At 48.4% G+C, this 23,309-nt stretch overlaps 2 protein-coding genes across 7 annotated transcripts in view; both read left to right on the top strand.

Annotated features, from left to right (window-relative positions):
* USP21 (ubiquitin specific peptidase 21) overlaps positions 1-6,171 on the top strand; it is a 28,483-nt gene extending 22,312 nt beyond the window's left edge. For 2 of the 3 annotated variants that reach the window (XM_028711232.2, XM_028711230.2), the window contains 5 exons: positions 205-291; positions 536-614; positions 2,575-2,682; positions 2,790-2,904; positions 5,496-6,171. In XM_028711232.2, coding sequence (XP_028567065.2) covers positions 205-291; positions 536-614; positions 2,575-2,682; positions 2,790-2,904; positions 5,496-5,586 — 480 coding nt within the window. In that variant the 3' untranslated portion in view covers positions 5,587-6,171. The remainder of the gene's footprint in view (positions 1-204; positions 292-535; positions 615-2,574; positions 2,683-2,789; positions 2,905-5,495) is intronic. The other variant, XM_028711231.2, reaches the window with a different exon arrangement.
* A 2,414-nt stretch (positions 6,172-8,585) lies between these two features.
* PPOX (protoporphyrinogen oxidase) lies at positions 8,586-22,535 on the top strand. Of its 4 annotated transcripts, XM_077920738.1 has the most exons (13): positions 8,619-8,806; positions 10,448-10,541; positions 12,082-12,216; positions 13,771-13,886; positions 14,004-14,136; positions 15,358-15,502; positions 15,621-15,811; positions 17,429-17,489; positions 17,594-17,712; positions 18,503-18,616; positions 19,530-19,679; positions 20,933-20,975; positions 21,833-22,535. In XM_077920738.1, the coding sequence occupies exons 1-13, from the start codon at positions 8,655-8,657 to the stop codon at positions 21,967-21,969; spliced, it is 1,590 nt and encodes a 529-aa protein (XP_077776864.1). In that variant the 5' UTR covers positions 8,619-8,654; the 3' UTR covers positions 21,970-22,535. The 4 variants fall into 4 exon arrangements, with proteins under 4 accessions (XP_028567066.2, XP_028567068.2, XP_077776864.1 ...); XM_028711233.2 differs by lacking the exon at positions 20,933-20,975 and having other exon boundaries at positions 8,586-8,675; XM_028711235.2 differs by lacking the exon at positions 20,933-20,975 and having other exon boundaries at positions 8,618-8,806.
* The last annotated feature ends 774 nt before the right edge of the window (positions 22,536-23,309 follow it).

Below are 23,309 nucleotides of genomic sequence, written 5' to 3'. Positions count from 1 at the left end.
CCTGCACCCAGTTTCTGGGTACATTTTGGCACTTCCTGGCCTGGCAGTGGGGCAGAGGGACTGCTAGAAGTGGAGATCTTCATCCCTGCTTTTGTTTTTACGTGTGAGCAATGATGTTTGTAAGCCTCCTCGAACATTCAGCCTAACGGATAGGGTGGTGGTAAAGGTGATCTTTCCAACGAAACCCTTGCCCTGATTTCACAGAAAGGCTTCACCGGTGGGAAGGTATCTCTGCTAGACTGCTTCAGCCTCTTCACCAAGGAGGAGGAGCTGGATTCTGAAAACGCACCAGTAAGTTCATTGTGCTTTTCTGCCACATGGGTGATGGCATTAGCAGTAGCACCTGTTTTACTGAATTTGTGATGTCTTTTTGTTTAAATGATAATTGTCACACTGTTTGAGAGGTTTGTTAATAAAAAAATCTCCAGTGGTTTATAAAAGCTTTTACAGAAAGAAAATGAAGTATAAGCATCTCCTCTTCTTCTTATTCTTCTTTTCTCTCTCTCTCTCTCTCTCTCTCTCTCTCTCTGAGCAGGTATGTGACAAATGCCGGCAGAGGACCCGAAGCACCAAGAAGTTGACCATCCAGCGCTTTCCCCGCATCCTTGTGCTACGTATCCTTTCTGCTTTCTCCCCCCCCCCCCAACCTCCCCAACTTCCCCCAAGAATTGGGAGCCAGTCAGGGCTGCAGCTGGTGGCAGAGCGCCCAAAGTCTTCTGTTTGTATTTTATCTGCAGATGTAGAAGCCACTTTGCAGCCAAAGGTTGCCAAAGCGGCGTACAGAAAAATATCAAGTTGAAATCCCAAAAGAATTGCCAACTCAGTAAACTACAAGCAACAATAGGAATTTCTACACTTGTACAATTGTTGTCCTATAGTAAGACTGCGCCACACTGCAGGGAGAAAGTGGCTGCTTAGAACAGTCTGTTAAAAATGTTAAGATGGTCAAACTGGCCTACTTTTCTGGCTGGTTCTGCAGAATTACACAAAGTACTTGGGAAAAGCGATACATACAGTCATACCTCGTGTTATGTTTGCTTCATGTTGCGGCTTTTCAGGTTACGAACCCGGCAAACCCGGAAGTGTTTACTTCCGGGTTCGCCGCATGTGCAGAAGCGATCTGCGCGCTTCGTGCATGCACAGTAGCAAACTGTCATGCTACGTGCAGTAGCGGCACTCTACTTACGTACTTTTTGGGGTTTGAACGGCACCCCGAAACAGATTGCGTTCGTAAGTAGAGGTACCACTGTAAATCGAAATCGGATGCTTTCCTGGGTTTCCTAAGGAATTGGGGATTCGCTTCTGCTGGCCTCTAAATATGACGCCTCCAAGGCTATTCTGGCTTGGGTTTTCTTTTATGGTGAAGCATCAGGTTATGCTGCACTGATGTGTGTGATACTGGGTATCTTGCTCCTTTCCAGTCCTGCTGAGTTTAGGGGAGAAGGCAAGAAGCGTATTCAAGAGCAGTGGGACCAATGGTCAAAGTGCCCTCGCTGCACTCGGCACAGGCATTACAGTCCTCCTCCAGGTTGAGTCCTGGAGAAAACTATATATAATAAAATGTCTTGTGCAAGGTTTTGCAATACAAGGTGGATGCCAGGAAGCTGCTGAAGCCCACCTAGTCCCCTAGAACAGCTTGACGCATGAAGCGACAAATTTATATAATATATATTTCATTTCATTTATATCCCACCTTTGCTCCAAGGAGCTCAGGGTGGTCTGCATGGTTGTACGCCAGTGTGGTGTAGTGGTTAAGAGCGGTGGTCTTGTAATCTGGTGAACTGGGTTTGCTTCCCCGCTCCTCCACATGCAGCTGCTGGGTGACCTTGGGCCAGTCACACTTCTTTGAAGTCTCTCAGCCCCACTCACCTCACAGAGTGTTTGTTGTGGGGGAGGAAGGGAAAGGAGAAGGTTAGCCGCTTTGAAACTCCTTTGGATAGTGATAAAGCAGGATATCAAATCCAAACTCCTCCTCCTCCTCCTCCTCCTCCTCCTCTTCCTCTTCCTCTTCTTCTCTCCCGCCCCGTTTTATCCTCACAGCAACCCTGCAAGGTAGGTTAAGCTGAGAGGCAGTGACTGGCCCCTAAGGTCACCCAGCGAGTTTAATGACCAAGTGGGGACTTGAACCCAAGTCTCCCAGCACTTTTAATTGCTTTTCCATCACAGGCTCAGCACAGACATATAAGGATGGCACTTAAAAAGCAGGCTAAACCCGTGAGATTCACTTAGATGCACACCTGCCATCAGGTGTAGAATTGGAAGGATGAGTTTACCTTATTTTTTGTTAATCATTTGTTTACGGCATTTACGCCACCTTTAGCCAAAAAGGTTATCAGAGCAGCTTACAAAAAACAAATACTATCCCTGCCGTGTGGCTCACATTCTTGAAGGACATGACACACGAGGAAAAAAGAAAGGGAGGAGGAAAAAGCAAGCTTGAGTACTTCAAGTTGCAGCCAGTTATATTGGTTCATGTGTTTTTTTTCATCATCGTCAACCACTTTGAGAAACAGACGGTGAAAAGCAGGATATCAGTTTTGAATAAACAAAATTCTTTAACTCACCCTATACCAGACCTGAACCGGTTCTCCACCACCCGTTACTCCATTAAGAAATGCTCCGTGTTTGTGGATTTCCCCCTCCAGCAGCTCAACCTGAAAGAGTTTGCCAGCGAAAAGGCGGGTGAGTTGGCGTGCCGAGTCTGGGCCAATCCCTCCTGTGCCGTCTCGGGGCCTGCCTGCCGGAGAAGGGGAAGTCTGAACTCCTCCTGTTCTCTCTCCCTGTTCCAGGCACCCCTGTGTACAACCTCTATGCCCTGTGCAATCATTCTGGCAGCGTCCACTACGGCCACTACACAGCCTTCTGCAAGGACCAGTCTGGCTGGCGGGTTTACAACGACTCCCGGTGAGCAAAGAAGACGATGGCTTTCCTTTCCTTTCCAAATCTCCACTGTGCTGATTCTAGTCTAGTTCTAAGGAAGCTTTCCTAGATAAAAAACGAGGGTGTAAACACTCTCCAGGGTTTTGTAGCCAAACGACGCTGGTCAGGCGATCCGAATTCTGCAACCCGGGTTCGAAATGCATAATTTCCTTGTTGAGTAATTCTGGGGAGGAGAATTCCCCGGGCACTGAAGGCCTCTTCCATGCATCTCATAGGGAGATAGGGAGTAAGACCGTTGGCCCCGATCGCTCAATATTGCCACGTCTGTCTACTATGGAGTCAGACGGGTGCTCTCTCTCCAGGGTCTGCCTGGGGGTGGATGCAAAGGATTGAGCCTGGAACCTTGTGCATGTAAAACACGCACTGCGCTGTGGCCCATCCTCCCAAAAAAGGAACCTAGGATATGTAGGAAGCTGCCTTGTATTGAATCAGACTGTTGGTTCACCTAGCTCAGTGCTGCCTGCTCTGACTGGCAGCAGCCCTCCAGGGTTTCAGGCAGGGGTCTGTCTCTGCCAGCCCTACCTAGAGATGCCAGGGATTGAACCTGGGACCTTCTGCATGCAAGGCAGCTCCTCTCCCACTCTCATTTAGCCGCACTTGTTGAGGTTACACACACACACACACACACACACACAGAGAGAGAGAGAGAGAGAGAGAGAGTCTCTCTCTCTCTCTCTCTCTCTCTCTTTCACTTTCAGCTGTTTTGTAGGCATACGGAGTAGAAAAGTCCTTTTTTTGTTCTTAAATCAAACCGTGATGGGCAGGAAGCTGAAAACTGCACCCTGTGTCAGCATTTTCCAACTCTACAGTTCTGTGATTCCGCACCCGCTGTGGGATTGTGGCGCTCACCCAGGCCAGCTCTTTTATGGGTCAGAAGTCACTTCCTGAACCCTTCCTGCCTGTGGCCTGCTTCCTTGCACCATAAATCCTGTGCTCTGCTCTGGACCAGGATGCTAATATAATTAGGTAGCTGTACTAACTTAAGTAGCTTAAGACACCTGTTCCTAATGTGTGCCCTGCTTGGCAAGGGTTCTAAGCAGGCCAGGCTGCTGCCTGAACACCCTTGATCCAGCCTTGCAGCCAGCTGCAAAACCATTCAAACCCGGCTGCCCTAGAACCCAAATTCTGCAGTGTGAACAGTTCAGTTTTGCAACCAATGCTAACAACAGCAAGAGGGTTGTATCCAACATAGAGTAGACCCATTGAATTCAACAGGCATGACTGACTAAAGTTCATTATTTTAATTACCTGACTCTGAGCAAGAGTGAGCAACCAAAATCTCTGGATTTCCTCACTGGCACATTTTTTTCCTGCTCTTTTACACGATACAATCCTCTCCTGCTCATTATGGGATGCTGGACATTGGTGCCCTGCCCTCCAACCTCTCGGAGTCTTCTTTGGCCGTCACAGTGCTTTCTAAGATTTCATCTAGCATAGCTCATGTATCGCCACAAAATCAAAATGGCTACAGAAAAATAAGAACCTGGCAATTAGATTGATAAATTATGTGGCACTGTGATTTTGGCTTTCTTCTGTACACTTGGCAGTGGTTATTAATTTTATTTAGTATCCTCTGCACACTTGGAAGGGACGCGGGTGGCGCTGTGGTCTAAACCACAGAGCCTAGGACTTGCCGATCAGAAGGTCAGCGGTTCGAATCCCTGCGACGGGGTGAGCTCCCGTTGCTCAGTCCCTGCTCCTGCCAACCTAGCAGTTCGAAAGCAAGTCATAGTGCAAGTAGATAAATAGGTACCGCTCCGACGGGAAGGTAAACGGCGTTTCCGTGCGCTGCTCTGGTTCGCCAGAAGTGGCTTAGTCATGCTGGCCACATGACCTGGAAGCTGTATGCTGGCTCCCTTGGCCAGTAAAGCGAGATGAGTGCCGCAACTCCAGAGTCGCCCGAACTGGACCTAATGGTCAGGGGTCCCTTTACCTTATACACATGGAAGTTTACAAAAGTACTGGGCAGGGAGGGGTGGCCAAATTTCCAGTTGGTTCAAAATGCAATTGCTTATTTGACACTGGGAGGAGATCAGATCACTGGGAGGAGATGTGATCTCAATACCATCAGCTTTGGTTATTTACTGGTTTCTAGACTAAATTCAGAGTGCTGGTATTAACTTCCTAGAACCAGCACACCATAAGGGCTGCCATCTCCCGTGTGACCAAGTCTGAAGTTCATCTTAAGATGCCCAGTTTCATGTTCCTTTACTGTAAGACAGATGTGGGGAACCTGAACTGCAGCTCCCTGTGAGTCCCAGCAGATGGGCAAGGATGATGGAGCAGGGGCAGACTTTCAAATTTCACCAGCGCCCTTTGTGGATCCACCTCTTGCCTTCCAATCTGCTCAGTTCAGTACATTAGAGTTGTGGTGCGCTGCTCAGCGCCCGGTGCGGCAGAACTGGTCACTCTGCCTAAATCCGCCTCTGATGGGAGTTGTAGTTCTGCAACATCTGGAGGAGTATCCCAGGCGAGTAAGATGAGCAGGCAAGTAAGGTTTCTCTGCTAATGTGCCATCCTTTCTCTCTCCCTCCCCCCCCCCACCCCTTTTGCAGTGTGTCTCCCATCAGCGAGAACCAGGTCCCGTCCAGCGAGGGATACGTCCTTTTCTACGAGCTGGACGACATGCACTGGAAGAAGCAGTAATAGTATTGGAACCCAGCACTTTCGGCCCTGCCGCCCCTCTTACCTCATAGAGACTGGTGCTCGGGTCTTTTTAAAAAAATCATTTTAAAAAAGCGACGACGACAAAAACAACAACAATAAAAAAACAAACGACACTGTGTGGGGTTTGTTTCTACGAGTGACCCGGGTCATCCACTTCTCCATATACGTACCCAGGTTTCCTTTTTATTTTATTTTTTTCCTCATTTGTTCTTTTTTTAAAATAAAATAAAAATCACCAGGTCTTAAGGCGGGATGGGAGCAAAGTGGTTGCAGGGCAAGGCCTGGCAGAGAGAGCGAGTGTGTATGTGTGGGAGCTTGTGAAGGGGTGTGTGTGTGGGAGGAAGAATGCACAGAGCCTCCATTGTCCGTCCGCTTGCCCCCCCACCAGCCCTCAGGGGAAATAACATGCGCTTACCCCTCAGTCTGACTGCGGCAGCCACTACTGATTTTAAACGACTATGTGACTTTGTATATATAATGATGGGTTTGTACATAGATGACACGAGAAAAATGAAGAGGTTGAAACTTTTTTTGTGAATAAATTTACTAAAAAAATAACAAAAATGGTGTTTGTCTCACTTCTATTTGGGGGAAGGGGTCGTGGGGCTGATGCTCGGGGGGGGGAGAAGAGACATTTTGGGGTGTTGGTTTAGAGCAGGCTTCCTCAACCTCGGCCCTCCAGATGTTTTGAGACGACAATTCCCATCAGCCCTGACCACTGGTCCTGCTAGCTAGGGATCATGGGAGTTGTGGGCCAAAAATATTTGGAGGGCCGAGGTTGAGGAAGCCTGGTTTAGAGTGTCGGACAAGGACCAAGGAGAGATCAGGGTTCAAATCCCCACTCGGCCATTATGCTCACTGGGTGACCTTTAGACTGGGGAAACTCAGGCACTGGTCCCTTTGGATGAGAAAGAATCAAGGTACTTGATTATCATTTTTATTTCCAATTGTGAAATTGTTTATAGGTGTGAGTGTGTTCATTTTGTGTGTGTTTGTAACAGAATGCTTACATCTTGGCACAGAGTTCTGTGTAATCTAGAAGCAGGCACATGTTTTCTTGTTGCAAGACAAAAAAAACTGGTACTTTTTGTGCTAGCAGAATGAAGCCCGACTGATTCCTGGGCAACACTCTGTTGGAAGCTTTAGTTGGTTGCTGGGGTGACCCCACCAGAGTCCAATTAGTATCTCTACTCATTTGGGATGCCGGAAGCCCCAGAGAAGGGGTGTGCATCTCTCACTGGGTTACTTTTTCTTTCTAAAATTCTCTGGTGTGTTTATAAAAAGTTTTTCTCCCCCTAGCCCTGAGAGTGTCATTTGTCTTTATTTGAGACTCCTGTGAACTAAAATATAACTGTCTTTAACACAGGAGACAAAGGAAATGTATGTGTGTGAGAGAGAGAGAGACAGAGAAAGAATTGTATCCTAGAGATCAGAATGGCAGTGGTGTTTAGGGGCTTCTGCTGGGGTCAAGATTTAATTTTGAAGTGCATTATTTTCACTGTTACTGGGACTGTGTTTGTATTTTATTATTATACCTTATGAATTACAAAGGGATTGCTTAATTTTATGGTATATTTCTTAATGAGCTGTTTTGTTGTTTTTTTATTGTTTAAATTTTGTTATATTTTGTAACAGTGAACTATGTCGTTTTCATGGTGTGGAAAAGCTGCACACAAATTATGATAGCCAATGCTAGTTGATGGACAGCAGATTATTATGAATAATAAGTAACTTTGTTAGTTGCTTTGCCCAGTGAAACCCAAAGATGAATTCATTTCAGTGGGTTTACTCTTAGTACAATTAGTTAGCTACAACCGTGGGAGATTTAAACTCCAACGTGCCATACTCAAAGCCACTTCCCATGCATTATCTATCTGCTGTCCTTACAACAACTTTGTAAAGTAGGCTAGTGTTGTGCCCATATTGCAGATGGGGAACACTGAGGCTGATTGTGTTTTGCTTAATGCCACCTCATGAATCCTTGACCTTGATAACTCCTCTTGAGTTGCACAGAGACGGGTAGCTCTGAGCATTTTAAATTCCAATGTCTATCAATCACTTATGTTGTTGTTGTTTAGTTGTGTCCGACTCTTCATGACCCCATGGACCAGAGCATGCCAGGCACTCCTGTCTTCCACTGCCTCCCACAGTTTGGTCAAACTCATGTTAGTAGCTTTGAGAACACTGTCCGGCCATCTCGTCCTCTTGTCCCCTTCTCCTTGTGCCCTCCATCTTTCCCAGCATCAGGGTCTTTTCCAGGGAGTCTTCTCTTCTCATGAGGTGGCCAAAGTATTGGAGCCTCAGCTTCAGGATCTGTCCTTCCAGTGAGCACTCAGGGCTGATTTCCTTAAGAATGGATGGGTTTGACCTTCTTGCAGTCCATGGGACTCTCAAGAGCAGGGGTCAGCAACCTTTTTCAGCCATGGGCCGGTCCACCGTCCCTCAGACCATGCGGTGGGCCGGACTATATTTTTTTGGGGGGGGGGGGAATGAACAAATTCCTGTGCTCCACAAATAAACCCAGAGATGCATTTTAAATAAAAGGACACATTCTATTCATGTAAAAACACGCTGATTCCGGGACCGTCTGTGGGCCTTGAGAAGGTGATTGGGCCGGATCCAGCCTACGGGCCTTAGGTTGCCTACCCCTGCTCAAGAGTCTCCTCCAGCACCATAATTCAAAAGCATCCATTCTTCGGCGATCAGCCTTCTTGATGGTCCAGCTCTCACTTCCATACATCGCCACTGGGAAAACCATAGCTTTAACTATACGTACGGACCTTTGTGAACGGGTAGCTCTCAGTATTTTAAATTCTGATGTCTATCAATCACTTAGAAAAGCGCCCCAGGCCCCGCCCACCAGGCGTAAAGTAGGAATCGCTACAGAATGCTCAACGTTCCACTCGCCCCGCCTCCGCTGCCCTTGCAGCCGAGCGAGTCGCCCGAACCCTTACGTCATTGTCCCTATTAGCCAATCCTGGGCGGATGGGAGGAGCCCTGAGCTCAGCTGCGGGGGATGAGAAGGAGAAAAAGAAAGAGGGAAGTGGATGCAACGTGCAGCCATCAGAGTAAGGGGGCCGGACGTCGCCCGAGGACTAGGGGTGGGTGGTACACGTGTGTTTTGTGTTCGTGTGAACGCAGCCAGAGAGTGGCGTAGACGGCATATTGGTGTAGGAGGAGTCAGTCGCTGTAAATCGAGGTGGGTCGGTCTGGAGTGTGTGTTTATTATGGTAGAGAGAAATTATATCGGTGGCAACTAAAGGAGGCCTTGAACTAGGGTTAGGGGGTGCATTGTAGAGGCGGTTGGGGGGTAACAGGAGGGCAAATTGGGGAAATTGTTCGAAGGGTAGGATATCGGGGGGGGCGGGGTGCACGTTACAGACAGGAAGAGAAATGTCAAATTACGGGTTGGAAGGCATATTTGCTGGTGAGGTTCTGGGGCAATTGGGAAGAGTTTCTGTAATGTAGTTTACTCATCAATTACTGTATTTATATCCTCCAAGGAGCTGAAGTGTGGTGTCCATGTTATCCTCGCAACAACCCTGCGAGGTAAGGCAGAGAGAGCTGGTGACTGAAGTCACCCACAGAGAATTTTGTGGCAGAGGGGGGATTTGAACCCTGGCCTCCCAGGTCACAGTCCAGCACTTTCACCACTATGCCACCGAAGGCTTTCATTGTGTTCACAAATAACCCCTGGTCTTTACAGGGGGCACGGAGTGGGTGTGGCTGGCTAGGTGCAAATAACGTAGTAAAGTGAATGGGGGAAGGGAAGAGGGCAATCTTACCTGAAGGGGGTGGTTGGTGGGGTGACCAGACAGGGGAATTGAACTCACTTAATATAGACTGCATGCAAACCATCCATTTAAAGCACACACACACACACACACACACACACACACCGCCAAAGAAATCATAGGAACTGTAGTTTGATAATGGTGTTGAGAATTGTAGTTCTGTGAGAAGGCATACTAAATTTCCCAGGATTCTTTGGGTGGGTAAATGTACTTTAAATATATTGTGTAGTCACAACCCCATTAAGTGTTGGCCACTTTGCTGAGCACCTCAGGTTGTGCAACAATTGGTTAACAAGCCGCATTTATGAAGGCTTCCAGACTGCGTTGCATGATGAGGTTAATTTCTTGATTTCATAAAATTTATATACCACTTAACAGTAGAAAACCTCAAAGCGTTTACAAAACGTTTATTAGTTAAAAAAACACACCTAAAAATAAAATCCAGCAATTAACAAAAAGCACATAAGTATTCTAAATATAATGTTAACCCAGATATTTACACTAATTATTATTATTATTATTATATTATTTATTATATTTATATTAAATAAATGTAATTTATTTATTACACACACACGCCTCCCACCTTTTCTCTGAGGCACTCAAAGTGTACACATTCCCCTCTCAGTTTGACTGGGGTCACATCCATGCCTTGCCTTTAAAGAATCCTGGGAACTGTAGTTTGTTAAGGATGCTGGGAATTATAGCTCTGTGGTGGGTAAATTACATTTCCTGGGATTCTCTTGGAGGAAGCCAAGTGCTTTAAATGTATGGTGTTGGAGGTGGCATGGATACCTTCAGCCCCCTTGTTATCTCTCGGTCCAGCCAACCTCACAGGGTTGTTGTGAGGACTGAAGACGGCTGTCAGTATGGATGCCACTATGAGCTCCTTGGAGGAAGAGATGTAAACTGCTTTGAGGTTTTCATTGCAGCCAAGCAGTATATGAATGTTGTGGAATAATAAATGTAAAAATAATAATTTGGGGGGCATGGTGTTGTGGGTGACCCCCTGTACGTAATCGGATCCTTTGCCCGACTCTCTCTAGAATCCCAATGCAGAGGACCGTGGCTGTCCTTGGTGGGGGGGTGAGCGGCCTTGCAACCTGCTACTACCTCGCCAGAAGCCCCCAGGCACCCAAGGTGAGTGTGGGACTCTCTGTGAGGTACTTTTGCCCTCTGGAGGGCAAAGCCCGGAGGGAAACAGCACTGCATTTGCTGCTTAAGTTGGCCATTTTGTGTGTGCGGGTGACCAAGGGCACAGCTTTAGACAAGCATGGCTCCCCCCCCCAAAGGATTCTGGGAGCTGCCATTTGTTAAGAGTGCTGAGAGTTGTTAGGAGACTCTTGTTCACCTCACGGAGCTACAGTTCCCTGGGAAGAAGGGCTGAGCGTTAAACTCAGAACTGCAGCTTTGTGAGGGGAATTGGGGATGTGCTAATAGTTCTCAGTACAGTGAATGCTCGGGTTGCGAGTGTGATCCGTGTGGGATGCACGTTCGCAACCCACAGGGTTCACAACCTGCAGCGGCGCATCTGCACACATACGGGTTGCGATTCGGTGCTTCTGCGCATGCGCAAAGCGCGGTTTAGCGCTTCTGCGCATGCGTGACCCCCAAAACCTGGAAGTAACCCATTCTGGTACTTCCGGGTTTCGGCGGGTCCGTAACCTGAAAAAACGCAACCTGCAGCGTCTGTAACCTGAGGTATGAATGTACCCTTAACAAACTCTCCTCCCCCGGGTGCTGTTCTGGAGTTTCTCTCAACACCTAATTTGGGGGATTCAAGGGGAGCAGAGTGGGAAAAGGCCCCATTGTACGTTTCCAAGCACAATTTGAAGTGTTGGCGTGGACCTTTAAAGCCCTAACAGCCTCAGCGCTGTATATCTGAAGGAGCGTCTCCACCCCCATTGTTCAGCCCGGACACTGAGGCCCATCTCTGAGGGACTTCCGCCGGTTCTCTCACTGTGAGAAGTGAAGGGAAGCAGGCAGAGGGCCTTCTCGGTTGTGGCACCCGCCCTGTGGAACGCCCTCCTGTCAGATGTCAAGGAAATAAAGAAATTTGTGACTTTTAGAAGACATCTGAAGGTAGCCCTGCATCAATAGGTTTTTAATAGTTAACGTTTTATTACGTTTTGGTATATGCTGGAAGCTGCCCAGGATGGCTGGGGCATCCCAGTCAGATGGGTAAGGTACAAATAATAAAATTGTTGTTGTTGTAGTTGTAGTGGAAGCTCTTGTATGGGTTTCTATAACAGAACCCATTCGTTGGATCTGGCCCATAGGAAACAAGGAAGATGGTTCTGATAATAGTCAGCCCAGCATCCTGATAAACATGGGTCCCATTTGATGCTATTCGGTCACATTCTCATGCACACACTAGTGTTCAAAATTCCCCAAGCGCATTTTGCGACTGCAAACAGCCCGCTTGCGACCAAATGGAGATGTCCCGTTGCCCAAAAAAAATTCTGCTGCCATACCACCTACGCAGCAGCAAACTTGGTGAGAGAATTGCTTTCCAGGGCAGAAACAACAACAACAATAATGATAATAATAATAAAAATAAAATTACATTGTAAAAATAATTGTGGTGACAGTAGCCTATATTTAAGGTGCCATTTGGCAATTAGCTTATATATCTGAGTCTTTTTCAACACTGACACACCCCCACCCTTTCTCTGTCCAGGTAATCCTTTTAGAAAGCAGCAGCCGTCTCGGAGGATGGATCCATTCCACACGTACAGAAGACGGGGCAGTTTTTGAGCATGGGCCCAGGGGGATCCGCCCTGCTGGGGCCGTGGGAAGGAACACCCTCCTTATGGTATGTGTTTTGTAAATCGGAAGCCCTTTACAATCAAGCAGTAGATATCAGTTGTATGAAATCAAATAAATTGATAAGTTGAGGCCCTTGATAGCTCAGTTGGTAGAGCATGAGACTCTTAATTTCAGGGCCATGGATTTGAGCTCCTCATTGGGCAAAAGATTCCTGCATTGCAGGGGTTGGAGTAGATGACCCTTGAGGTTCCCTTCAACTCCACAATTCTATGCTATATCCCTGGCAAGATACTCCCAGCTGTGCTAGCCTGTCCCTGGAAACATGGCCACTTGACCCAGAGACAGATCATACTTAAACCTAGAGGACTTCTTCTGAAATCACCTGCTTGCCAATTCTCTCTTATTACTGGTTTTCCAAATTATTACAAATTAGTCCGAATTACTTTAATTTAATACAATTGCTTTTTAAAAAAAAAATCAGGTTTCCCACTCCTGTTGCAAACATATGTCCATTACTTCCCCGTGCAGCCACTTCATTCTTCTTTAATCTCCTCTTACTCCTTCTCTTGAATTCTCTTCCGTTTTGAGAATTGGCAAGAGAAGGACCTGCTTGCCATAACCCTTTGGCTTTCCAGATGTTGCTGAACTACAGTTCCCATCAGCCCCCAGCAAGCATGGGGGGAATTGCGAGGCCACCGGAGTTTGAACCTGGGAGTGGATGCTCTGCTACTCAGCGATGACACTTCCCCAAAAGCAGCTCCTGATCTGGGCGGCAATGGCTGCTGTTATCCATGCATCATCGTCTACAAATGGTCACGGGTCGTTTTATCTTTAGAAAGTTTGGTGTTGACTTTCTAAGTCCCACAGACTGCAAATCATTTCAGATCCGCATTGTTCATGGAGCGAAACAGCCCCCATAAGCAATCATATTTGCTATACAGTGGTACCTCGGGTTAAGAACTCAATTCGTTCTGGAGGTCCATTCTTAACCTGAAACCGTTCTTAACCTGAGGTACCACTTTAGCCATTGGGGCCTTCTGCTGCGCCTCTGCCACGTGATTTCTGTTCTCATCCTGAGGTAAAATTCTTAACCCGAGGTACTATTTCTGGGTTAGTGGAGTCTGTAACCTGAAGCATCTGTAACCTGAAGCATCTGTAACCCGAGGTACTACTGTAATACACTACAGTGGTGCCTCGCAAGACGAAAAGAATCCGTTCCACGATTCTCTTCGTCTAGCGGTTTTTTCGTCTTGCGAAGCAAGCCCATTGACAGCTTAGCGGATTAGCGCTACAGCGGTCTAGCGGCTTTTCGCGATCAGCTGTTAAGCGGGTTATCAGCAGAACAGCTGATAGGCGGCTTAGCGGCTTAGCGGCTTAGGAAAAGGGGGGGGAGCGAAAAAAACCCGCGGGGACGCGCAAGATTTTTTCGTCTTGCGAAGCAACCCCATAGGGAAATTCGTTTTGCGAAGCGCCTCCAAAACGGAAAACCCTTTCGTCTAGCGGGTTTTCTGTCTTGCAAGGCGTTCGTCTTGCGGGGCACCACTGTATTTTGAAGTCGAGCATCTGCACTGGGGTTAAAAGGGTTGTGCTTCCATTCTAGGTCTCTGAACTCGGACTTGACGCAGATGTCCTTCCTGTCCCCGGTGACCACCCGGCAGCCAAGAACCGCTTCCTCTATGTCCGCGGAGCCCTCCATAAACTCCCTTCGAGTATCAGGTACTTTCCAGAAACCCTGGGGATGGCTCTCGGGAGCCCTGAGATCAACCCGTCCTTCCTATCTGAGCCCGGAAGGTGATACTTTGTCCGCTGTGTTTTGTGGGTGGCGATTTCCAGTGGCGTTGTGCGGACTGTTCCTCCTTTCACTCGCCCTCTGGTCTGGAGTGGCCTGAAAGAGCTCCTGTCCCCCCGCGGCTCCGAAACGGACGAGACCATCCACGCCTTTGTGAGGCGTCGCTTTGGCCAGGAGGTACGTGCCCAGAGGAGAAATGTGGCAACGCTCATTTGAGGGAGTGAGCCAGGAAGGTTTTCTTACAGAGGGGCATTTTGTTTTGGCTGGCACAGGGCAGGGGGGAAAGGAGAAGCAGAGCAAGGGTGGGGCGGGGGCCGTCTGTCTTATCAGCTCCACACAGGGGCTGAGAGAAGGGTGGGTCCCACTGCTCTCCCTGCCCTGCCTGTTTCTCTCACACAAAGCCTTCCAACAGGGTAAGGTGTTATCACAGATATCCTGCCCATAAAAGAACAGGGCTACTGTCTGCTTAAAATAAGGGCAGGGTACCCTCCCCCTCTACTGCCGCCCTTTAGGCGAAGGGCCACATTCGCTTCAGGAGAAACTTCCAGAAGCCACACGAGTCAGAGGCAAAAGTGAGCAGAGCAGTGAATGTGAATTTTACCGTTGCACAGAGAACTAGTTTGTACATAACACTCATTCACCCCTCTCTGTCCTGTATCAGGAAGTTTTTTATGTCTGCTGTTTCATTCTGTTTTTATATGTGTTGGAAGCCGCCCAAATGGGTGAGGTATTATTATTATTAAGGTAAAGGTAAAAGTAAAGGGACCCCTGACCATTAGGTCCAGTCGTGGCCGATTCTGGGGTTGCGGCGCTCATCTCGCTTTATTGGCCGAGGGAGCCGGTGTACAGCTTCCAGGTCATGTGGCCATCATGACTAAGCCGCTTCTGGCGAACCAGAGCAGCACACAGAAACGCCGTTTACCTTCCCGCCGGAGCGGTACCTATTTATCTACTTGCACTTTGACGTGCTTTCGAACTGCTAGGTTGGCAGGAGCAGGGACTGAGCAACGGGAGCTCACCCCGTTGCAGGGATTCAAACCACCGACCTTCTGAACGGCAAGTCCTAGGCTCTGTAGTTTAACCCACAGCACCACCCACGTCCCATTATTATTATTATTATTATTATTATTATTATTATTATTATTATCCTCCATCCAGGCAAGTAATAGGCCTGATCCAAATTCAAAGACACATTCCAGCCAAGCAAAAACACCCAAGGACCATCAAGAGGGATGTGGCCTGTGGGAGATTCCAAAGGGCCAGATAGGAAGGCTTAAGGGGCCACATTTGGCCCCAGGGCCTGAAATTCCCCACCCTTGATTTTAAAAAGCGCTGCACCCAACATTAGGGCGGCTTGCCGCTTTCTTGCCTTGAGTGCTGCGTCCTTGATCTCCCCAGCTGGCTGACATCGTCATCGACAGCCTCTGCCGGGGGGTGTTTGCTGGAGACTGCCGGACCCTCAGCATGCGCTCCTGCTTCCCGGCGCTGTTCCAGGCTGAGCGAAGCCACCGTTCTGTCATCTTGGGCATGGCCCTTGGCGGAGGTGAGGTGCCAAGGGGAGCCGGAGAAAAAGCAGGAGGCTTTTGGATTGCATGTTTTGTAATTTCAGAAGGAAAGGACACATAGAGTAATTTCTGATATCAAACTTCCTTAACTTGTAGGGAAAGGCCCCCCTGTGGATTCTCCTCTGATCCGCAGAGCCCGGGAGGAGCGATGGAGCCAGTGGTCGCTGCGTGGCGGCATGCAGACTCTCCCCGAAGCCTTGGAGGGCTTTGTGAAGCAGCGTGGGGTGGAGATTCACTGTGGCGCCCCTGTGAAGCGGCTGGAGAGGGCGGCCTCCGGCTCCTGGAAGGTAAGAAAAGGGCCATTGGGGAGTGAGAAAGGAGCATAAGGCAGCTTCCTCTCTAGGAATCTCCCTTCAGCTGCTCTGGAGGAATTTTGCCCCACACCTCTTTCAATATTTCCGCAGAGGCCTGTTCAAGTCACGTGGTTAAAGTGTTGGGCTCAAAGACCTGGGAGATGTGGGTTCAAATCCCTTTCTCAGCCATGAGGGTCACTGTGGGCGACCCTGGGCCCAGTCACTATCTCTCAGCTTAACCTGCCCAGACACTGAGGTCCAGTGCTGAGGGCCTTCTGGCGGTTCCCTCGCTGCGAGAAGCCAAGTTACAGGGAAGCAGGCAGAGGGCCTTCTCGGTAGTGGCACCTGCCCATCAGATGTCAAGGAAATAAACAACTATCTGACTTTTAGAAGACCTCTGAAGGCAGCCCTGTTTAGGGAAGCTTTTAATGTTTAATAGACTATTGTATTTTAATACTTTGTTGGAAGCCGCCCAGAGTGGCTGGGGAATGAATGAATGAATGAATGAATAAATAAATAAAATAACCTGCCTCATAGGGTTGTTGTGTGAGGAGGGCAAGATCCACATGCTCCACTTTGAGAGTCTGGGAAAAAAGGTGGGACTGAAGTGGGATGATGAACAATAATAAATCGAAGTGATATGAAGAAACAAGCCATTTCCTTGCGGAAGCACCTGTAACCATGTGTAGGCCTTAGCCGGCTGCCCCTGACTATAAATTGAGTTGTGTCCCACTGAAGCATACTCAAGAGTCGACCTACTTTTTTATTATTGCATCTTATCTCGCCACTTCCACCAAGGAGCTCACGGGGGGGGGGGAGCATGCATGGCCCTCCCCTTCTCCATTTAAACCTCACAACAACCCTGTGAGGTAGGTCAAGCTGAGAGACAATGGTTGGCCAAAGTTCACCCAGTGATCTTCGTGACCGAGTGGGAATTTGAACCCCGGTCTCCCAGGTCCTAGTCCAATGTGTTGGATACTGCAGTAACCAGCGCTGGGCTTGGTGCCAAGGCTAATTTTGGGAACATCACCCAGAGTTTTCTGAGTGGTCATTTGTGGTGGTAGTAGGAGGGCTGGACTTCAGCCAGAGGGCCCTGGCTGTTGTTGTTTAGTCGTTTAGTCGTGTCCGACTCTTCACTCCCATTTCTTTAAGAACTTGCCATAGTTTGCTGTGGTCGACACAGTCAAAGGCTTTTGCATAGTCAATGAAGCAGAAGTAGATGTCTTTCTGGAACTTTCTAGCTTTCTCCATAATCCAGCGCATGTTAGCAATTTGGTCTCTGGTTCCTCTGCCTCTTCTAAATCCAGCTTGTGCTTCTGGGAGTTCTCGGTCCACATACTGCTTGAGCCTTCCTTGTAAAATTTTAAGCATAACCTTGCTAGCGTGTGAAATGAGTGCAATTGTGCAGTAGTTGGAGCATTCTTTGGCACTGCCCTTCTTTGGGATTTGGATGTAGACTGATCTTCTCCAGTCCTCTGGCCACTGCCGAGTTTTCCAAACTTGCTGGCATATTGAGTGTAGCACCATCTGGTAAATCACTGCACTTGTGTTAGAGACCCTTCTGCGGCTGGCACAGCGTTGATTGATGCTGGCTCTGCATTTCTTCCTTAGATAGTGCTTGAGGACGGCGTTGTGGAGGCAGATTACATCATCAGCGCTTTGCCTGCCCAAGGTAGGAGAATCCTCTGTCCAGGAACAGGGACTGTGGAGCCTAAGGACCACATTTCATCCTAGGCAACCTTGAATAGACTCAACCTGCCTCTTGTCTCTCTCCAGCGCTTGCTGAGTCGCTCTCCGGCTGGGCCGAACCGCTTGCCCGAGAGCTACTGGCCATCCGGGCTGTTTCTGTGGGGGTGGTGAACCTACAGTACAGAGATGTGCATCTCCCCGTCACGGTAAGAGGCTTTTTCGATGCCCCCTGCTCAAAACGCGAAGCTTGTCAGTTCCTATTGCAATGCAGGCAAGAATAATGTCTCTCGTTTCTCTCAGGGTTTCCCCCCCCTGTTGTGTCACACAGGAGAAAATCCGTACATGCCCATAGTGAGATCTATTGCTTTGGGAACTGGGAAGCTTTACCAGGTGAATTTCTACCTGTCACAGAGCGCAACAGCTTTGAAACCAACTAAAAGGGGAATGTGGCAAAAATCTCCACATGCCCATAGGAAGATGTAGCGGTTGGAGGAGGGGGTGGGGACACCTTCCCAGCTAGAAATTCAACAGGTAAAGTTGCTGGGCGCTGTCACGGGAAAGATTTCTATATGTCCACAGAGAAATGGAGTGATGTGACAAGGACTGGGGCTTAAGTCTTAAATTTTGAGAGATCTGGAGTGTACATTTTTGTAATGTTAACTTCAGCTACAGTCAGTGGTCCTTGCATGTCCTTGCAAAAGGCCATGATCAGCCCTCCCCCTATTTTCTCAAGGAGGTATGCCCGGCCATGTTCCAACCTGCCCCTTGATCTGTGAGATTGGCTGGGAACCCCAGGCAGGGCCTTCTTCAGAGTGGCCCCAACCATTAGGAATAGGTTTAAATACTGTGTTTGTTTGAATGGGTTTTGTTTGCGGTTTTTGTTTTGTTCTTGAACAGTTCTTCTTCCCAGAACCTTTAGGGCAGAGTTGAAGTAGAAATAAAGAAACTCACGCTTTGTGTGATTGTGTGTATTTTCTGCCAATCTCTTTCTTCCAGGGATTTGGGCACTTGGTACCCTCCTTCGAGGACAGCTCGTTGCTGGGCATCGTGTACGATTCTGTCGCCTTCCCCGGGCAGGATGGATCCAGTGGTCCTTGCATGCGCCTGACAGTAAGAGTCGGTGGGAGGCGAGGGGCTAACCTCCCACCCCCATTGTAGGATCATGTTCTAAATATGACTTAATGCAGGCTTCGTCAGCCTGGTGCCCTTAGAGCAGTGTTTCCCAACCTTGGGCCTCCAGCTGTTTTTGGACTACAATTCCCATCATCCCTTGCCACTGGTCTTGCTAGTCAGGGATGATGGGAGTTGTAGTTCAAAAACAGCTGGAGGCCCAAGGTTGGGAAACACTGCCTTAGAGCATGGATAGGCAAACTAAGGCCCCGGGGCCGGATCCAGCCCAATCGCCTTCTAAATGTGGCCCGCGGACGGTCGGGGAATCAGGGGACACATGAGTAGAATGTGTCCTTTTAATTAAACTGCATCTCTGGGTTATTTCTGGAGCATAGGAATTCGTTCATCTTTTTTCCAAAATATAGTCTGGGCCCCCACAAGGTCTGAGGGACAATGGACTGGCCCCTTGCTGGAAAAGTTTGCTGACCCCTGCCTTAGAGGCTCCTCCTTTAGGGCAGATGGGGCACTGCCCCACTAACCTCAGCTGGCTCTGAGCCAGCCCCTGTTTCCTGGCTGTTTTACAAACAGTCCAGGGGGTGGCACTGCTTGGCAGCTTCCTCTTCCTTAGGCTCCGTGTTGCCCCTGTAATCGTGCTCATCTGGGGGAGCGCTAGGATGCTGGAAGTGGGAACTGTCCTGCAGAAATTGACCCACCCTGGCCACTAAACCACCGCCCAGCTTCCCTCAGCTCAGGCAGCCCAGACCTTTTGGACACTCCGGCTTCCATCAGCCTCAGATCAGCTGGGAGTTCTAGTTCAAAATGGGTGCTGTGCCAACGAGCCACGGGTCCCAGAAGGCCATGCAGCTTTCAGGCTGGGAAACCAGCTTTTTAACGTTCCGCTCCTTTTGCCCAGGTGATGTTGGGCGGTGCGTGGTTTACGTCGGGGCTCGGAGATCCGGACACCGTCCCCCACGCTGTGCTGCTGAGCCGTGCCAAGGCAGCTATTAAGGAGCACCTGGGGGTCTCAGCCGAGCCCTCCCGCAGCATCGTCAAGGTGCAGAAGGTACAGACCCTGGAGCAGAGAGAGAGTGAGAGAGAGATGGGGGTGGGGAAAAGTCAGTCTTAATTCCACAAACCTCCTTCTGTGTTCCAGCTGGATGCACAGCTCCCATTAAGTTCAAGAATCACAGAATCACAGAGCTGGAAGGGGACCTTGAGGATCATCTAGTCAAACCCCCTGCCATGCAGGAATACGCAGCTGTCCCATGCAGGCATCAAACCTGCAACCTTGACATTTTCAGCACCATTCTCTAACCAGCTGAGAAAAGTGAACTGATTTATTATGATTATATTGATTTCCTTTATTTCACAAAACGTATAATAAATAATAATAAAAATAAATTTTATTTATACCCCGCCATTCCTGGTTCAAAAACCGGGCTCAGGGCGGCTAATAACAATTTTAAAACACTTAATTATAAAAGCAGCATAAAATACAGTATAAAAACATGAATAGCAATAGAATTCAAAAATCAATTAGATAATCCCCAGGGCTAGCTGGCTGAATTGGTCCTACTTGGGCCAGCGAGGAGGCCAGGGGAGAATTAGCTGTGGGGTCACAGAGCGGGTGGTCTTCATAAAAGAGGAGGGGAAGAGAAGGGAAATGAAAGATCAGGCTGAATTCAAATTAAAGGTCCGGCGGAATAGCTCTGTCTTACAGACCCTGCTTGCAAAGAAGAACCCCTCAAAGTGGTTGACAAGCAGAATGAAAATGAAATTATCAGTGTGTGTGTGTTTTTTTTATAAAAAAGTTAAAAGCAACTATTTAAAACTTTTTTTAAAATAATGAAAACCAACAATAAGGTAACATTCACTTTTCTGGTGGTGAATGTAAAGATTGCCAAGATGGTGTACAGCATGACACAAATGGAGAGCTTTAAAAATGCAGAATTGGGCGGAGGTTAAGACCTATGGTGCTGTGATTCACCGTCTATGTTGCTTTTGTGATGACCCAGCCACTGTGCTGGCTGTTCCCATGGTACAGATGGAGAATTGGTGGCTTGAGGAGGCTGTGGGGATTTGAACCCAGCTCTTTGCTGCCCAAGCCTCAATTTCTGTGTCTTGTGTGTGGAAGAAGCAGAGGAGAGGGCGCTGCATTGGGTGGCAGAGAGAAAAAGAGTCGGGGAGGGGTATTGAAGGGGAGAAGAGAAAGGGGTACAGGATCTCTTCTTATATATATAACTCCAATTTGTTTGAAAACATTTTGAGTTGCTCAAGACCACCTGCAAACCCCTTTGCCTCTTCCTGTCTCTGCAGGCCTGCATTCCTCAGTATACACTTGGCCACTGGAAACACATAGGTAGGCCTTTCTTTTTTAACTATCAAGACAATTTAATTCAGCTATTTTCATGTTATGCAGCCTTCCAATATGAGTGTGTGTGTGTGTGAGAGAGAGAGAGAGAGAGTTAGGCCTCAGCTACATTAATCAAAAAAAAAATGTTTTGAATTCATTATAAAAATGCAACACCAGATGGCGCCAGAGAGAAGAAAAATTTCTAAGTGGTTTTTGCATAGCGTTTTTTTCTTTCTTTCGTTATAACGATTTAATTTTTGACTTATTTATAGTGGTTTTCCCCTGAGAGAGAGAAAGAGAGAGAGAGAGAGAGAAGACACACAAAAAGCCCAGCGCAGCAACACGTTACATTTCTATGTATATAGAAGCACAGGTCTTCAGCCAGGGGGTTGGGACCCCCAGGTGGGTCGCAGCACAGCTCTTTCTTCTTGCCATGTTGTACTCCAGCTACAGCTGACCAAACCAAAGGAGCACAGTGCGTGTGGTGTCTGGCCCAGGATGCATCCTTCTGACAACACACATATTTTTGCCACAGGTGCTGCAAATTGAAAGGCTAGAGCCTTTTTCCATAAGAAGGATATTTCTGGCAAGCTGTGAGGGAGCTGCGACACTGTTCGCTTTCTGGTCTGTTTGTGCGGCTCTCTCGACTTCTCCCAGAACAGTTGAATGATGGGGACCAGAATGCAGGAGGGTGGTAACTCAGCGGAAGGGATGGCTGCAGGAAATCAGCTGGCAGAGGCTCCCCCCTGGACAACCGCTGCCAGTCAGTGCAGGCAGTACTGAGCTAGATGGACCAATGGCCTGACTCAGTATAAGAAGGCAGTGACATATGTTCCTTGCTAACCCTTTGCTCTGTCCTTTAGAGAGCGCAGCGGCTTACCTGGAGCAGCACAAGCTGCCTCTCAGCCTGGTTGGGGCTTCCTACGAGGGCGTCTCGGTCAACGACTGCATCTCCAGTGCCCACACTGCCGCAGCCAAGCTTCTCGGCCATGTCTCCTGAGAAAGGCAGAGGGGACTTCGTCTTTCCTCAGCTTGTGGGACTCCTGCCCCAAAGTGCCCCTCTCCGCTGGCAGCCTTGGTTCTTATCCTGCTAACTGCCTGGAAGTGGAGTTGATGAATCTCTTGGCACAAGATCCAGGCCTCTCGCGTTGAAACGCAGAAGGGGGTGGTTGTGTTGGTTCAGCTTGGAATGGATTTGCTCCTCTGAGCTTATATCTATCTGGTCTGCAAGAACCACACACTCTGGGCTGAGCACTGTCTGGAGAAAGCCTCGCTGAGGACTAGGAGCATGCATTGCTGCAATTGGAAAAGCGGGTGTCTAGTCCCTGGCTTTCTTCCCTCCCTTGCAATTTGAGGTTTCCCCTGGTGCTTGGAAGTGTTCCCTGCTTTGTCTGAAGATTATGGGGAAGGTGTCTGAGATGCTCTGCAGGCTGCCTTGGTCCTGCTGTTGGGATGGTGGGGTTTGTGTGTGCCCTGTCTGCTTCCTTCCCATCACCCGTCAGTTCTTCATATAATTGACTATTTCATAGATGTCTACTAATAAAAAATATATATCTATCAGCCCTACTGCTGGGGAGGCTGGGCTGATTTCTCGCTCCCATTATTTGGGTACATAAAAGTGCAAAGCTTGAGGACTCGGGCCTGATTCAGGCAGTTGTGAAATCTACGCAGGTCTCCTCCTGTGCAGGAGATCTATAGCAGGCATTCATTAGAATTCACTGTGCAGGAAGACTGCAACTTACACAGGAGTTACATTCTTGGGCTCATGCCTGAAGCCCAAATCTCAGTGGTGGCCAAACTTGGCCCTCCAGCTGTTTTTGGACTACAACTCCCATCATCCCTAGCTAACAGGACCAGTGGTCAGGGATGATGGGAACTGTTGTCCCCAAACAGCTGGAGGGTCAATTGCCATAGCCACTTTTCCTGGAATCCTGCCCCCTTTTAATTTTCTAAAAAAACTGTCATATGCATGAAGCTGAATGTGCTTCATTAGTTAAATGTGTGTTAAGTTGCGGGTTAATGCAATGGTATACATGTGCCTGCTCAGAAGTAGGTGCCTGTTTGCAGCAGGGCTTACTTCCAGGTACAGGATTGCGGCAGAAATTATTCTAGCAAGTAAGATCAGCATCGGCTGCTATTGCTGCTTTGTTTGTGAATAATTATTAGCCTTCCAATGGACATAGGCATTCCACAACCAACTCTATGCCCTGTGCCCTTTCCTCTTTGGTGCAGGTAGAAGTTCACCAGGTGATGCCCATCCTATTTCTGGTCTGTACTGGGGGGGGGGGGACACCTATTCTACCTGTCCCACAGCTGGTCTTTTTATTGCCTGAAGCACAC

This window comes from Podarcis muralis, chromosome 16 (genome assembly GCF_964188315.1).
Source record: "Podarcis muralis chromosome 16, rPodMur119.hap1.1, whole genome shotgun sequence".
NCBI classification, from domain to species: Eukaryota; Metazoa; Chordata; class Lepidosauria; order Squamata; family Lacertidae; genus Podarcis; species Podarcis muralis.
The sequence above is the reverse complement of the archived record's forward strand: the minus strand, read 5'-3'. Positions and strand labels throughout refer to the sequence as shown.